The 17,099-nt window shown below is 52.1% G+C and overlaps 4 protein-coding genes across 4 annotated transcripts; 3 read left to right on the plus strand and 1 right to left on the minus strand.

The window, feature by feature from the left end:
• Positions 1-557: 557 nt before the first annotated feature.
• On the plus strand, positions 558-1,091 carry NCS57_01130300 (DUF3669 domain-containing protein; the record flags this gene model as incomplete). Its single annotated transcript, XM_053061023.1, has 1 exon — positions 558-1,091. One exon carries the CDS (start codon positions 558-560, stop codon positions 1,089-1,091), a length of 534 nt encoding a protein of 177 aa, XP_052909409.1.
• Positions 1,092-1,499: 408 nt separating this feature from the next.
• On the minus strand, positions 1,500-4,930 carry NCS57_01130400 (CN hydrolase domain-containing protein; the record flags this gene model as incomplete). Its single annotated transcript, XM_053061024.1, has 4 exons — positions 1,500-4,245; positions 4,296-4,308; positions 4,356-4,679; positions 4,795-4,930. The coding sequence occupies 4 exons, from the start codon at positions 4,928-4,930 to the stop codon at positions 1,500-1,502; spliced, it is 3,219 nt and encodes a 1,072-aa protein (XP_052909410.1).
• A 5,352-nt stretch (positions 4,931-10,282) lies between these two features.
• On the plus strand, positions 10,283-12,056 carry NCS57_01130500 (uncharacterized protein; the record flags this gene model as incomplete). The annotated part of the gene is made up of 3 exons (XM_053061025.1): positions 10,283-10,565; positions 10,623-10,880; positions 10,933-12,056. The coding sequence occupies 3 exons, from the start codon at positions 10,283-10,285 to the stop codon at positions 12,054-12,056; spliced, it is 1,665 nt and encodes a 554-aa protein (XP_052909411.1).
• Positions 12,057-12,803: 747 nt separating this feature from the next.
• NCS57_01130600 (uncharacterized protein) lies at positions 12,804-13,712 on the plus strand (the record flags this gene model as incomplete). The annotated part of the gene is made up of 4 exons (XM_053061026.1): positions 12,804-12,971; positions 13,029-13,087; positions 13,148-13,518; positions 13,594-13,712. 4 exons carry the CDS (start codon positions 12,804-12,806, stop codon positions 13,710-13,712), a joined length of 717 nt encoding a protein of 238 aa, XP_052909412.1.
• Positions 13,713-17,099: the final 3,387 nt, after the last annotated feature.

Genomic DNA, 17,099 nt, shown 5'->3' on the forward strand with positions numbered 1-17,099 from the left:
TATGGGAATGAGCTCTTTTATTGGGATTGTTGTCTGATGCTGCATGGGATACGGTTTGTTTACACTTTGAGTTTTACAGCACCAGGAGCACTCGCCTTGTGGTCCATGAATCCTAAGTTTATGCATCTCGAAACCTTGGCAATGACTCTAATACTCAACATCCTGAGTTTTATAGAATCACATATCTATTCTACGCAGCATTAGATTATACGATCATAATCCTTTCCAATTGATCCTCAATATTTAACATAACGACTCTATTCTTGGTCTAACTACTCTCATGACCCAGTCTAATATCCTCACGTTACCTCATCAGTCAGGGAAAGACCCACCTCTAGGCACCCAGCTCGGTCGACTACTCACCTTGGGCCTCTGTACTGAGAGGATACTCCCATTTCCGGAGATCACGCGACGATTACTCATAGAGCGATTCTGCGCAGAGTCGGGCAAGATCAAAGCCCTCCATGATCCGGCGAACGAGGACTGCCTGGTGCGAGTCTACCTTGGATCACAGGGGGGGAAGCAGGGGGATGTTCTTCTCCCTTCGAAACTTCAAAATGCACCTAAACCATGCCGTCGAGCTCGGTCTCGGGGTGGCGGAGATCGCCTCGGGAATGGCGACTGCCCTTGCGGTGATGCACTGGGGGGCGAGGACGAATGCGAGGGATGTGGAATTCGCCCTCGGGAGCGTCACGGAACCTCTGCCAAGTATGAGCGCCGCAGAGATCGCTGCCCTGCCCCCAAATACCTGGACCGGGCCCCCTAGCGATGACCTGGAAGACTTCCATCATCGAAAGACTGTTCTTTGGCTCTTTGACTTTAACCAGGTCAGGGCCATCACCATGGACGCCGAGGGCATCGCCCAGGCAGTTGAGGCCTTCAGCATCAACGACCCATACTACCCAAGGCCACTGCAAGAGTCCCCAGTCGCCCAGGGTCTGTGGGACCAATTTGTTCAAGTCTACCTAGACACAGCTGGGAGAGTCTTGACGGGTGAACGAGAGATCTTGGATCTCCCGAACCAGTTTGTTCAGGGGGTGGTGAGGATGGAGAAGGAGAAGCAGGACAAGAGGAAGGCTATGGAGGGTTAATCCAAATTTCAGTAATGGCATTTGATAAAGTTAGGCTGCGCAAATCCAGTGTAATGTCGTGTGTCATTATCTATCTACTACGTGTGCTGGCAAAACTCCAAGATCGCCGTCCAACCGGTATCAACAAATGAAATCCCAGACGGATCAGAGACATCTTTAGCGCCAAGACGCGACCCGAGATCCCTGTTTCCATCCGGGACATGCCATGATCGCTGTCATGATTGGTATCAGAACTGCCAACTTCTCGCGAGGGCAGCGAAATCAACGCTTGTCATGAATCTACCTATTTTCCAACCCAACATCCAAACGATCCCGCTTATCCTGCAGCCAGCAACAACAAAAAAAGGACTGTGACGAAACAATTATGCAAAAACAACGAAACGGACAATGGCAAGCATGCATCAGGTCTCATGAGACTCTGACAGGGTCTGCTTGGGCAACGCCGTTCAAGTGCCCGTTGGGGAAATAGTCCACATCCGAGTCATCGGTCTTTAGGACCATGGCCTTGGGTGTGCTAGGGTTAAAATAAGAAGCAGGCGTCTCAGGTGATCGGCCTGGAGTCGAAAGCGTCTGCAGCGTCCCAGCAAGGGAGCCTGCATCGCTAGCCGCTGGTGTATCAGTCTTCGTAGATACCTGAAGAGTCTTCTCGGCGGCAGGCTTTCCCCCAGTGATGATGCCGGTTCCCATCAGATAATAGCTCTCGATGTTCTCTCCCAAGTCGGCGAGTTGCAAACGCTCGACTCGGGCGGCAAAGGCAGCAGAGTCTGACTTGCCTGAAGGCGATGTTGGAGAGAGCTTTGTAGGTAGCTGGAGATTATTCGCGGGAGCGCCGTAGTCACTATGCCGGGCAGCACTTGAAGATGAGCGCCCATGAACAGGGCAACTTGGGGAAAGGATAGCTTCAACTCGCTCGAACTCGGCGGCCATCTCAGGGGACATGGCGGTTTGGGACGGCGTTCGTCCATGTCGACCAGACGAGCTCTTTCTGGTTCGAGAGTTTCGATCTTTCGTGCGAGTTCTGCTATGCAACACTTGGTTGCGAGTCGAATCACTTGACGAGGCACGTTCGGCAGGTACAGCGACTGGGCCATACATGGCGTTAGTTGGAGCGACCTTGGGCTCCGAAGCTCGGCCTCGACTTGTCCTGCGTTTGGTTTGCTGAGACGAGTGGGTGGCGACTGGTGTTCGGGATCGGTCGCCATTGGCAGAGTGAAGGACAGCGTTGATGTTGTTAAAAGACTGGCTCCGCGAGTGGTAACCTGGTCGCGAGGAAGACTGAGGTGGGTGCTGAGCCTCATCCCAGAGAATGCTCGGACTTACGGCAACGGGAATCATCTGATGCTCTTTTCGGTTGTTCTTAGCAGAATCAGGACGACTCCTACTGCCGTTTCTCGACTTTGAAGCGTGAGACCGATCATTCATAGGAGTGCGGTTAGCAGACCGTGATCGAAGTCTGCTCATCGATTCTGCGCGTCGAGAGATGCCCTCCAGGTGCTGCGTAATAGTTGTGCTAATCTCGCCAACTTCAAGAGTCGGTTCAGCTCTATCCCTCATCCCCGATCTGCTGGCATTTCGTGATTTAGGGGATGACGGCCTATCAAAGCTGTCGTCCGGCTTGGAACTCGACTTCTTCACACCCTTAGACAACTCGGAAAATTCCGAGATGGCCGTCCTGTTGGTTCGGTTCGAGGAGGCGTTGGAGTGCGCATAGTGTGGGGTAGCAGTTTTCAGCTCGTTGGGACTAAGAGCCTTGTTGTTGGTTTCTTTGGCCGTCTTGGCAGCCAGAGTGGGGGTATCGTTTTTGATAATCTCTGGCCAGGGGAAAGGTTCTGGTTTCCTGCCAATCGCGGTACCAGGCGTCCATGCGGCTGAAAGTGGTGATCGGAGAGGAGTATCTGATGGCCTCCAGAATCGACGGGGCGATGTAGGAGACATGTCATCAAAGTTGAAAGAAGGCGTAACCCCATCATCTGGCCCGGTTACCGTCATATGGCCGTCATATATCCTCCTCTCCGACTGGAACGCATTTGACGGGTAACCGCTCAGGGGGTTTGCGCTATCGGGATAAGGCGTGCTCTCCTCTGGCGGTCGTGGGTTGCTTCGCACAGTAGTTCCAGATGCATCCGAGAAGTTAGAGTTCAAAGATCGAACTGATCTTTCTGATCTTAGTGAAGCAGCGCTGATGGGAACATCCGCCGGATACTGGTAGGGGAGAATAGGGGGCGATTCAGGAATGATAAGCCGAGGTCGAATAGACCTAACAGATCTCTCAGACTTCTCAGACTTGAGTGAGGCGGCGCTCATAGGATGATCCGGCGGGTATTGGTGAGGAAGAATCGGAGGTGATTCGGGAATGATAAGTCGAGGGCGAACGGCCATGGGAGTTGGACTTGGCGCAGACGGCGTAGGAATATTGATAGAGGCCGATGATGGGGAGCGAGCAGAGGTGGTGTTGACCAGGTCGGGGACAGCAGAAGGAATCGTGATGGACGAAGGGATATGGCGCTTCTTCGGTGGCATCTTCTCTTCCTCCTTAGGGAGCGTGCACCGTGTCGATGAGGATGCTCGGCGCTGGAGCGTCTTAATCGAGTCCTGCGGGCTAGTCGCGCTGTTTCCCGCGTCCTCCCCCTCTCCGCTTGGTTCTTTACTGCCGGAAGACGAAGGCTGGTTGTTGTCGTTGGATTTGGAGTTGTTGTCGCGGTTGGCGTTGTCGGTTCGCTTCAACTTTCCAGGTGCCTCCATACCCGAACCACCAGCATCTGGACGATAGACGAGTTTCGCGTACGGTGAGTTACTCGTGTCCACAACCAACAGCTCTTTTTCTCCTCGGCCCAGGAGACCGTAAACCTTGACCTCGCCCTCGTGAATGCCGATAACCGCACTAGTGCCGGCATACATAGCCTCGTCCTCGTTGCCGGAACGGTTGCAAAAGACAACAATAATCTCGTCATCGTTGTCAGAGCGAATAAGAGGTTCCAGTCGAGTTACCCAGTAGGTCAAAGTTTCCATGTCGGGTTCGTTTGGCATGCGAGTAAACAGGCGAGGTTCTTCTCGGGTCATCCAAGCCATGGAGATGATGACCAGGTTGGACTCCACTTCCAGGACATGGAAGGCGAATTCAAATGCATGCCATGGTGCCTCGAATTTATACGGGCTATTAACGGTTAGCAAGCAGTCAAAGTGATGGTAAGGAGAAGAACAAACTTGATATCCATGCCTATAGATGGTCAGTAACAAAATCAAAATGACATGTGAAATACTCACAGATACCGATGCTAGTGCGTCCGAGCCCAGGAATGAAGCCATCGTAGAACCCCTTCCCTTCTAGCGCCCACGTCTCATCGGTGTAATACAGAAACGACTTTCGGTAGTTGGCAATGGTCTCTCCCTCTCCGTTGACGACGATCAGCGAGTTGTAGTACTCGGGGCCGGTGGGCCACTTAGGCGAGACGTCGACCTTTTCCGGGTACCCAACGGTGACGGTGCAGTTGTACTTGAGCGCGATGGTCCTAGCCCAGAGAGAGGTGATGCCGGAGCCGGAGGGTTCGAGAAACGGTGTGATGTCTTGTAATGACTTGAAGTTGTACCCTTGGATGGTGTTAGTATACGCACGCGACAGGTAACTTTCTGGGGGCGAAGGGGAAGATGTCGAGGCAGCCTCGTCCGCTCTCCAGACATGATCCGCCTCCGCAAACAAAATTACCAGAGAAAGCCAGCTCGGGGAGGACAAGAAGATCCAAGCCTTCGGGGTTCGCGCGCGACAAGACGGCATCGGCGCGGTTCAGGTTGTTATCGACGTCTCCCACCTGGGGCGCAAACTGCAGACACCCAATCCTCATGTTGGCGATACGATACCGAGAGACTGGTTGAACCCCGCAACAGCCACACACGACGGTCTTCCCTGCCAAGCAACGCCTGAAATGCCCACACCCGGAGCCGTAATGAGCTCAGCGAGCGATGCGCCTGAGAAAGGATTAACGGAGACAGTCACCGAGAAGGAGAAGCCGTAGACAAACATGTAAAAACACACGACAGCCGAAAGAGCAGAACAAAGAACGATGAAAGAAACAATCGTAGGAGCGCTTAATTTAGCGCACACGACGAGGGCGCGCCGGTATATCAGGTAGGATTTGGGGGCTGGAAGGGTCCGAAGGGGGGAGCCCTCTTGGACACGACCGTTGACACAGTACAGGACGTTGAGTGCTCGCGGCGCCTTATCAACCCGACTAAACCACATTAGCACCCGTCCAAGCCGTCTAGCTTACCCTTGGGCTGCTGGGTGACGCTTGGGGATGGGAGATTGGCGCTTGATGGATGGCGTTGTGAGCTGATCTTGGCGAAGGATCTCGCTCTTGCCCCTCTCTCCTCCACACACAGACACACATACACGCCCTCCATGCTTCCCTCTGAAATTCCAAGAGAGGCTTCCAGACCGAATGATCGGTCGAGGTCCACTAGAGGGATAGGTCCTTGCTGCAGTCGGTTCTGCACAGCGCCCGCTGCTGGCCACCCCGCTTCCAGCGACCGGGTGCATGTGCCAGTGCGAGCAGCCCAATTGACAGTGGGCGTTAAGCGCTGAGGAACCCCGCGACAAGGGCCCGGGTCTGACCCTCCCGCACTTCCCGAACGCGCTATTCCTATTTTCATCGCTGGATGTAGATCCTGGCTCCTTTGATTGGCCACGGTACGTGTAGGCAAGGGCCAATTACAGGGATCCCGAACCGACATGTGGTGATCTCCAAGAGATGCGGGCGGACAATAGGACTGCTCTAGGTCGCTTGGCCAGTCACAGGTTCAACATGGATGCATAGTGGCTGCATATGTCGAGATTTTTCAACTTTGCCCTGTGTAAAAGGAATGGAATGGACAAAGTGATATCTCTCCCGAGAGGACCGTTCTGTCTCGTTCCTGACCGCAACACCACCTTGGCGAAAGCCATCTACTCCCCAAGGTTGCACAAAGTCTCCGTTCCTGTACATGAAACGCCTCAACACCAGCCACCCAAGCTTTTTGTGCATCACGACTCTTCCCCAGAGTCCGTTTTAATAAGAAGGCGGCTCTTGGCATGTTATTCTAGAAAATACCATGTCCTTTCCCACCCAACTGTGCGCTTCTTTCTACACACTATAGACTAGAGTGATATGACAAGGTTGACAGGCAGCATCATCAGTTCTTCTCTTACCCCCCCTGAAAACGACGCCGTCAGATTTTTCTTCACTCATCCGCTCGATTGGACGTTGCGACTTCACAAGCAAGGCACTCTACCGCTTGTTGCCGGGGTCGCTTGGCACATACATATTCCTCCGTACCTCGACGCATTGCGACAGCCCAACTAGGACGAATCGGGAATATCACGACCACCACCCCCGGGCCTCGTTTCATCCATCACGTCGTAGCGTCAAACGTCGTCAAGACGAGGCGGCGTTTGCCGTCGCTTATTGGTGGTCCGCCACGCGGCACCAGCGACAAACGCCGCCCGTCATTCGGCTAGACGACTTTGACACCCTGTGGTGATAATCTCTGCCCACGCCAGGACCCTCTCACCGCGCATGCTCCTTGCCAACACCATGCCCTCCATGCTTAACTCGCATCCATTGGAAGTTCCACTCACTCTGGACTCTGGGGCCCATGCACATGAATGTTGCATTCCACCGTTTGATGTCTCATTTTCCCGCCCACTTGACGGTCAGCAAATCGTCATCCTCTCCTCTCGCCTTATATCTGGAGCCATGATGCTCAACGAGGCCCTCCTCCGACCGCTAGCTCGACTGAATCCCTCCATACCATTAACAGGAGGCCACGACCATGTGATCTATGAACGGCGCAACCACGGTGCCCTCGTTGCGGCTTCCAAGGCATTTTTCCAGGGGTGTCAGAAATCCACGCAGGTGTGTTAAATGGGGGGCTGGCGCCGCCCGTGACTCGACGTCTTCACTCCAATAGAGAGCAGAACTCATGAAGCCGTCTCCATGTTCCTTACCGCCGTACTTTGTTTGCTTCGTTTTAGGTATCGCTAGTCGTTCGGCTCTACTTTAGCGACAGTATGGCGCAAAGAGCTGCATGGCTGGTGCTTATGGGATTCTCGGTTGGCGATGGGCGGGGTTGGTCTTTCATCCCGTCCGCACCCGTCATTGTTTGATAGGAGAGGTTATTACCATGGGAAACGGGTTTGGAGTGGCCTTGTGGGTGCGGAAGACTCCCGTTGTTTGCTCACTGCGTAGTTCCTGGTTATGCTGCGTAGTCGCCTTTGGAGCCCCGACGACCGAGGTTGTGTGGCTATTTGATTGTTTTGAGGTCGTCTCTCCCGTCAGGACGGCCAAAAGTGGATGGACATGCGGGCAAATACCTCTATTAAATGTCTACCCAGCGTAACACGTCAACTTATCTAACGTTGAACAATGCCGTATAATAATTCCGCGTTTCACTGGCAAACACATCATTGGCTACGACCAACATAATGGGTCATTTTGTGAAATGGGATGCCGAAGGATTCCACGATAATCCAATCCCCGCTATTGCGAATAACTGCATCCCGAGTGCCACCAAACCACAAGCGCATCATCCAAAAACGTTGAAGGCACGCGCAAAGTGTAAATTTATCACCATGAAGTCAAATTCGTATCTACTGCCCGTAGATCCATGTCAAATTCAGAGCGAACCAACCGTCGGATGTATTCACGGTTAGTCTGCGGGACCTCCCAGACTGTCGGAACCGTTGGCCCAACTGGCGACCGTTCCAGCGGGATGGTAACGAGAGCACCAACAGCCCCCAACTTCTGCACGCCATTCGGCATTTGACTCCTGGTTTTGCTTCTGAGTAATTGAATGCACTGTTTCTGTTTGTGGTTCCTTGCGTCTCTGCCATGTCTCATACGCATAGTATCCAGTTTCGCTGGCTCTGTGGAAGCGCAACTCCACGATGACCTATCTTGGGGATTAGAGCAGCTACCCATTGGGGGGCATGTAATTTCTGACGCGTTTCAGAGTTCGCCTGTGCACAATCCTCACCTTTGCGGAATATCTGCTTATTCGTAATGTTTAACATGTGCGATACATTAAATGTTTGTGATGGTTAACTGGTATCCATTTCATCCTTAATCTGACAGTATTGACACTTCTTGTGGGAACTCGCTAAGTCATTGGCGATATCGCTCACCATTGGTCTCAGCACCTACTAATCCAGCAGCCCCCCAAAAAGAATCACTTCCTTTCCATCACTCCCTTTTTATTATTCCCGCGATCAGCATCAACCAAGGATTCAATATCACTGGAGATGATGTTGGAGACAGTGAGGGGGAAGGTGATCGGAACCAACTCCTCCTGAAAACTTAGCTACCCTAGAGTCGAGCAGTTGGCAACTGGTGACTCCACCTACGATTTTGCAGCCGAGAGGGGTTGGGCGGGCCAGAAATCATCATCACCAGCATCTCAAAGTTACAGGCAAACCCTTTGAGTCCCCATACAAAGAATGAGGCCCAAACCAGTGATTTAAAGCTCACTGCAGCTCAGACAGGGTTCAAGGCAGTTTTCAAACCCCTATGAGAAGGTGACAACTTACCCAAAGGACGAAAAGGAGACAACTATATCCACAAACAGGTAAGATCCCCGAGACACCGGGAGAAAGATTCGCACCAGTGACGACACGGCAGAGGACAATCTCCCGGGACTTGCTCCCAGATGACCCGACCCAAACGATCTCTTGCTCCAAGCGATGAGCAAGTCATGAACACTTGGGCCAACTGGACGGGGATGCCCCACCTACAGGCCATGTGAGTTTTCGGACTGGGATGAGGCTGGGAAGCTTAAAGAACTGAGGGAAAAAAGGTGCTGCCATCTAGGATATGGTCATCCGTGAAACAATAGATCTGAGGGGAAGACAGGGACTCTATTATACTTTTGGTCAGTCGACAATGACATGCCAAGGCAAGCCATGAGCCGATTGCAACCAAGAGCGAAAAGCAAGATCGCTTCTGCAGAAAACACAAACATCGTCTTGTTGCTAAATAAAGAAACCCACGGAGCCGAGAGTCTAGAGCATGCAGCTCTTGTCACTATCACATTCCTCAGGACGATTCCATTGGGCGGGCGGCTTCTGCAGAAGGTTATTGTGGGTCTTTGCGCGTCTGCGGCAATCTGGGCGCTTGTGAGGCTCGCTTGGAAGAACCGGCAGCGTCCGCGAAACGGACTAAGTTAGTCGAAGCGGGGAAACATGCGCCGTTTAGAGGATCACAAGTTTGATGATCAAGAAGGGAATCAATTGATGGTAAAAGTAAGTTACACAAGCGTCTTTTCAAACAAAGAGACGTAGGAGAAGGAGTATTGAAAATTTTTCTAATATTTCTTACATCTTGAATCATGACGTTGCATATCTGTTCCCCGCAATCCAGGATAAATGACATTCAGGACCAGCATTAAACAGGCTTCAACACTCGAGGCAAGCATTTATCGTAGGCGAGTGGAGAGGCAAACGAAACATCCATGGAAAAAAGCATGGCCGCGCAAACAGGCCGGCGTTTGCAGGACCTGTCCTGTCGCTCTGATTTGCCTGTGGCGCCATCGCCATCCCTGCTGCCCATGAGTCTTTAACCGCTGAGGACGGTCGTCTAAGGGCGCTGATTGGGTGGCAAGGAGGACTCTGTCCGAGACATTGGACGCCATTGGGCGACGCCCACCCTTGAAGCTTCTATTCTCGGCCGACTCACTTGTACACTTTATTTCCCTCCCCTTGCCATGACCTGTCCTATGATATGGCCGTTCGAGATCCAGTCCGCCGCGCAGGCGAGAGCTGGATGGCCAAATGTGGCAAGCCCATCTCTGATCCTGGGCAATCTGCCCGCCTTTCCCAGCCGCCCATGCGCAACACTTTGGTGTAAACCATGTCTCTCGCTGTCTTGATAAATCAATCATCAAGCCCACACGACCCGACTCGAGGCCATTTATTCCACTTCATTCTGCATAGACCTTGCTGGCTTTCGAGGCAACTTTTCTCCTTGGTCGTTTCACCTTTTTCACATCGCAGGTCGATTCTTTCCTCTTATTGTCGGACGTGTGGTGTTGAGAGGTTACCGTCGCTCGGCCTGCCATGCTTGGAGTCGTCTCGTGATCAGCCTTCACCCGCCCTCTACTAAGCCTCAGCCTCCCCGAAAACCGCCAAGCCTCTCCCGTGGACGAATACTGTCCAAGCCTTCAACATGCGGGGATTCCTCTCTGGGCTGAGCACTGCCGCTCTTCTCTTCTCCTCTACCCACGCCCTTCAGTTCACCCCCGACTCTGAGTGTGCGGCTCTCTGCTCTGTCGGATCCAACTCTACCTCATCAGACTCGAGCCTCTCAAAAACAAACTCTTCCGATATCGTGTGCAAGGACGACGAGTTTTCTTCATCAGGGAAGGGCATCTTGTTCAAGAACTGCCTCAATTGTCTTCAGAAGAGCGATGCTACCTGGGAGAAGGAGAGCGATGTGTTCTGGTTCCTGTGTAAGTCGAGAGGGAAGGATGTATTTGGTCGAGAAACTTACTAACATTGTCATCAAGACAACATTCGCTATGCCTTTGACGTCTGCCTCTACTCTTACCCCGATGCGGTAGCGTCTGGCACCATCAACTCCCCCTGTAACATCGATGGTGCATGTGCACCTCTTGAGGATGCCCTGGAGACTTCGTTGTTGAAGGCCAACAAAGACAACCAGTTCGACTACTGCAAGGCTGAGAACTCCATCATTGAGAGTGCCAGCTACAAGGACTGCATCAGCTGTCTCAAGTCAACCTCCAGTCAGAAGTATCTCGCCAACTGTGAGTTATCAGCCTTGACCACTAACCCCATTCTCCACTAACACACTCCTAGTTCTGATTGCCTTGAAGGCTGGCTGCAAGCAACGACCCGACCAAGGAGACTTGATTGGTCTCAGCGGGACTATCTTTACAGCGTCAACTGTCAACATTACTGACCCCAACACCGACGAGTCGCTTCCTGGTGATGGAGGAGCCCCTGTTGGTGCCATGACCACCGGCACCATCGTCGGTATCGCAGTGGGATGCGGTCTTGCCTTGGCCGGTTTTCTTTGCATCATGTTCATCTACTGTCGTCGATCTCGACGCCAAGCAGCAGCTATCAAGATTGAGACTCCTGAGCCTGACCGACAGATGCATGACCACCCCGGCTACGGTATCGGTATCCAGAAGTCTTCATACTTTGTTCATGGTCACAAGCGACACCCAACAGGCCACAGCCACCATAGCCATCATAGCTTCGGCCACGGCCATACAAACTCCCTCGGTTTGACCAACGCCCAGTACTACGACTCCGTCGACCAAGAGAGGCGAGGAGCCGGAGCGAACGTCAACTACCACTACGCACCGCACTCGAAGAGCAACGGGCCTAACGCCGCCCTTCCCACACATCCCGCCTACATGCCTCGAGTTGTTAGCCGCACCCCCGATGGCCACCTCCCACCTCCTCCTCCTCGCCAGGGCGCAAAGCCCAACGTCCCCGACTCGTACGCCCTCCAGACCTACCTCAACGCGGCCGAGGATTCCAGCGTCGACCCCAAGCGCGTCGCAGAAGCTGCCGCCAGCAGCCTACCGAGCTCTCGCGTCGGGAGCCGCAACCCTTCTCCCGCTCCACTGTCGCCCGACTTCCAGCCAGCACAGCCAGTCCCCGCTCCCGAGGCACCCAAGTCCAAGACCTTCTCGTCCCTGTCCAAGCTCGTGATCCCAAAGAAGAACAGCCCGCCTCCCCAAGTCCAGGTGGTGGGACCTACACCAACCTCTCCTTTGGAAGAGCTGAAGCGCGTGATGAGGATATCCAAGCCCATCACCTCGCTGGACCCGAGATTCCAGGATCGGCCACTGGGAGGAGGACAAGTGCTGGCAACTGAGCCGCCGGCCAGTTTCGGTACTGAACCCGCGCAGAGGCCAGGAGGGAACTCATCACCTCTGCCTACCAGCAACAGCCACATCTATGGTTGATATTAAATACAGTATGATGGGATATATAACACATGAATGATGGATACATTACTGGGTCGGCTTGTTTTCAGCATGGAGTTAATTGGTTGGGTCATTGCAACGTCTGGACTAAGGATCACGCATAACGTAGACATTCTCTGGGGATATTGGCTAGAAAATTCGATACCATTCAACTTGTATATACTTAATTAAACACATTACTATTTAAACTACGATTTCAATGAAGTTTCCTATGACGTAGCATTAAGCCTTGGCGAGTTGGGTCTTTTGGTCCATCTGGCTTGGGCATTGAGACTCGATCATTTTTCTCAGGGGGATTTTAAATACTCTCGTTTGTGAAGTATCTGCACGAGGCAACTCAGGGCCTTATTACCCCCCACGACTACGCAAGAGTGAAGTTGTTGGTACAGAGAGAGAAGGAGAGTAATAGGGAGGCTGCTTAAGCGATTAGGAATACCGAGATTTAGGCTACCTCCATATAGTATAAGTAGAAATGAATTATGTCTATTTGTTTTAGCTCCTATTGTTAATAGATGCTAGCCCTCACCCTTACACTGACCACCAGCTGTCAAGCACCGGCGATAGAAGTGAAGCGACCAAGCAACTTTCTCTCGAGCTGCTTCTAAAGCCTCAAAATCTCCCTTGATCGAATTACTCTCTCCTTCTCACCACAGTCTACGTTTTTGCTTCGTTGGATTCCATATATCACATCACAGCCATCATCGATCACAACTGTTGACAGCAACGATGGACGAGCCAACGGAGTCGACGGTTCGAGCAAACGACCAGCCCATCGCCGAAAATGGCGTTCCTGCGCCAGATCTCGACGTGACGCAGGCTTTGCAATGGCTTTCTGTTGCCGACCCTAGTCAGCTTGACGTTGCTACTCTCGTCACTCACAATAACTTGGAAGTGGTATGGATGCGACTATCATCGCCTGATCCATGGATCTCCCGCTGATAGGATCACTAGCTGGCAGTTCTCCTCCAGAGGGTGGAGAAGAGGGTGATCGAACAGGCCGAGCAAATCAGGTGTGTATTTACACAGATCGCTATTTTCCGTTAGCAGGCTCTGACCATCGACATATCTAGAACGCTCGAAGATCTTACCCGAACGATTCTCGAAATCCTCAGGCGAAACGAGGAAACCAGTCGTCCATCTTCTATTGGTAGCAGCCGTAGCTCTTCTGTTGACAGCGTTGACAGCCGTCACTCCTCGACTGGTCAACCCGCCCCCGCCAGTGACGGAGCCGAGGCTTTGACTGAGGAAGATCAGAGTGCAAATGCTTTTGATGAGATCCTCGAGAATCTTTCGGTGCTCGACGACTTCTTCGACCGCTTCATTCTAGACTCTGACCACACAACTTTGGTCGAACGCTCAGAGCGTATCCAGGCTTCATTCGCCGCCTTCGTCGAGGCCGCTACAGACCAGTTGGGTAGCTATCTGGGCGAGACAGAGGCTCGTAAGTACACCGTCAATCACGGCCTGTTTATTAATCTTGAGATCATATTGGCTAATGCTCGACTTTAATCTATAGAGGTAATCATCGCTCAGCTCTCTAGCCTTGAGGATGAGGAGACCATCGACGTCTACATCGCCCTGAGCCACCGAAACAATCAGAAAGTCACAGGGGAAGGGGGCCACCACGGTCAGTGAGAGTTTCCACGCCGATAGCCAGTCAACTTGGGCGAAACTCCTCGTAACCGTTCCAGCAAGTGAGCTGCTCCGCCAAAGACACAAGCTCGACGAACGCGATCGTGTTCTGTCATCTAGGGTTCTGCCGATAATGATTTGTTATGGTTGTTGTCGTTAATAAGGACTAGCAAGCTGACTAGAGAAGCTGCGAGCGGCTGATGGCGTTCCGGATAAGATCCATGTTATGATAATGTTTAATGAAATGTTGTCGATGAGTTATTGTCAATGAGATTCGCCAGACGACTGTATTCGTAACTCTCGTGATTTTGTCGGTTGTCAAGGTATCGACTGAGCCCGCCGACGTCTACCTCCCCAAGACATTGTGCGGACGATGCAAGGTTACTGGCTTCCGAATCGCCATGGATTCAGGCGGCTGAAACGTATAGACAGAGCTATACTTCGAATGCACCGAGAAACCCAGATATGTCATGGCCGCCTCGAACGACACTCAACTCACTGAGCCTCGAGCTTGCGACCTTAATAGCTCCCGGCGATGGTGTAACACCCTCTGGCACGGCTACTCCCGTTCCATCATTGCCTATCGGTCTCATCTAGAGTATATAGTCCATCAGGAAAGACTCAATCCTGTGGAGGAAGAGCTCGGTGTCAAACTCGACCCTGTGGTATGGAAAACCGCAATGTTGCACCTTGGTACGGAGTTGCGGCATGCATCATATATATAGCTAACAGCCTTGCGGGGAAAGCAGTAGGTCTTTCTGCATTCTGATATATAGTGACCCCCTTGATGACATTTGTGACACATACGATCGGGGCATCCTGGCTTCGCATGGTCTTGCTGATTATATACGCCGCGGATTCGAACAAGTTCGTTGGAACAGTCTGCAGCTTTGTGGCCGATGATCTTGCAGTTCTTGAATACGATGGCGCCATTCTCCGTTGGCTGTTGCCCATCGCCTGTTGTCTTTCTGTTGTCTGTCTTCTATGAATCCCCAGAGCCGTCCAATAAAGCAAGGGGGCTGTCCGCGTGTGTGATACTCCATGTCTTTAGGAGTCTGGTATCAAGAGGCGTTGATCAGCAGGCGCACAACCTGATCGACCAGATCTCTTCCAGAGCGCTGGGTCAAGTGCCGCTAGAGCTCCTTGGTGGTATGGGTGATACTCTGCTTCCATCCCACAGACACCCATCGACCAGATGGGAATTTGGGCCACGGTGTTTCCCTGCCGGCGATAGCCTGGCACGTATATATTGAAGCGGCACGACGAAAAGTCCGCAGCGGAGACAAGGGGGGGTCGCTTGGCCGGCAGTCGCTTCTGCGTCCGGGGTGATGGAGCTTGGATCGAGGCAGAATATGCGCGTGAACTGTGGGATGCTCTCGACAGGGAGAGGGTTGAGACGGCTCAGATGTCCAAGCACACATTGCCCCGGGTCGAGATACTCGGTGCTCTCGGCAATTTCCAAGCCAGTAATTGCTAATGACACTTGGCTGTTAACACCACGATGGTCATTGTCTAGTGGGTTGTCGAAGATATATATGACCTCGCGGTTGCTATACGGGCCGTCTAGGGCAGAGGTGTGATCTCTAAAGCCTTTGCTGCCGCCTCAGTAATGGTGGCGGCATTGAGGTCTGGTTCTTTGGGAGTAGATTGGGCGCAGAGGCTTGGGAGCGTGAACGTGTGCTCCTGGGCGGCATCATGACCAAGCTGGGGAGCTTATCGAGCCAGGAAGACGACGTTTTCCTGCAGGTAGCAGCTGTCAAAATATATGCCAAGAGACCCGGGGTGAGCCATGGGTGTCCTGGTGTTGGCGCGAGGTGTGCGTGCTGATAGCGGTGCCATTCATAACGAGATATCTATAGACGGAGGTGCCATGTTCTCATCACAGTTGGTACAGGAGAGCGGAGCGTTTGTAGTCTCGGGGGTTGAACGCAGAATCTCGTCCCGAAGATGGGGCCAGTCCATGGGAGATAACATCTAGAGAGGAAAGAATATATATGTTGTGGCATTCTTGTTATATAATAGAGGTACTTGGGCATGGTTAATATATAAAGAGCAGCTTGACTTTTCAAGATCTAGTGCGAGGGACGAAGGGTATTTATACCTTCAGATCCCCAGGCCTGACGCACTCACTCAGGTTTGCTTTGTAGCAAACAGCGCAACAAGCGCAACGGCAAATACATAGATGTGTGGGTAGAAACATAAGAGTTTTTCCAATCTGTAGAACAAGTGTTGTTCTATTGCGACAAGCCGGTTGGAAGACTTGCGCGAGGAAGCGCTGCATCCCCAGCCTGCAGGGTCGGTCCTATCCATCTCAGCATATCCTAGGTAATGGGGGAGTTGAGGTTCCAAGGACCACTTTGTGTGTTTGAGAAGTTTCCATGTTGTTTCAACAGTAGAAGTGATCAACATATTTGAATGTCAAATGCGAGTGTAGGATGGATATTAGCTTTTGGTCGTAAGTCTGGGAGGTCGGCACGCACACGAGTTAAGAGGCACCAGAACACAAGAGCGTTACCTAACTCCTCTCAAGTATGATAGATAGATGTACATGAAGTATAATACAACAAATATCACTTTAGAGTTCTCTTTGTCTAACTTATCGGAGTGCCTTAGTTATCTTTAGAGAAGGATAAGGTAGTTGAGCTGGGTGGTGGGCGAGTTTTGTCCTCACATGGCACCATGTTCGACATAGGAAGTAATTCCGAACCTGCCATCATACAACACCACAAAGGCGTAATTGGTTTAGTGGTAAAATTCTCCGTTGCCATTCGAGTAACGTCGGGGAGCCCTGGGTTCGATTCCCAGATTACGCATTCCTTTTTGCCCTTGTTTACACCATCTCCTTGCTTCTTTTCCTTGTTTCCGTGACTGGACATGCATTTGTTTCCTTTTTGCCTCGGTTATGCGTTGTCAAGTCGCTATCAAACCGTTGCTTTGATTGTGTTGACTTGTCACTCAGTGTGTGGGGTATGGAGGCCACCTGCCGTGTTGGTCCTCGAACAACATCCAGCTTGTATCAAGACGAGCGTAACCTTGTAATTGGGCTCCTCCAACTCGTCAATGAGGCCTGCTTTGTAGTTAATCCGGCAAATCGTTTCCGTTTTGAAACTGGAGTGCGCCCGCTGCACTGATCAAGTTGGACACCCTCATGATGGGTGTCCGAACAGCCACAACGCATGAGTATGCCTGCCCAGGGAGGACCATTCACTCCTGTTGTGTCACCCATCTGCTTCTTCTGTAACCCAACATTGTCTCACCGGTCCCAGGTCAGTCAGCAATTACTCCTCGCACATCCGGAAAGTTGGCTTTTCTTTGGTTGACCTCCATATAAAAGTGCAGGGTAGAAGTGAACAGCCCCAACACCGTGCCAATATCACCACAGGACAAGAA

Source organism: Fusarium keratoplasticum, chromosome 9 (assembly GCF_025433545.1).
Source record: "Fusarium keratoplasticum isolate Fu6.1 chromosome 9, whole genome shotgun sequence".
NCBI lineage: Eukaryota > Fungi > Ascomycota > Sordariomycetes > Hypocreales > Nectriaceae > Fusarium > Fusarium keratoplasticum.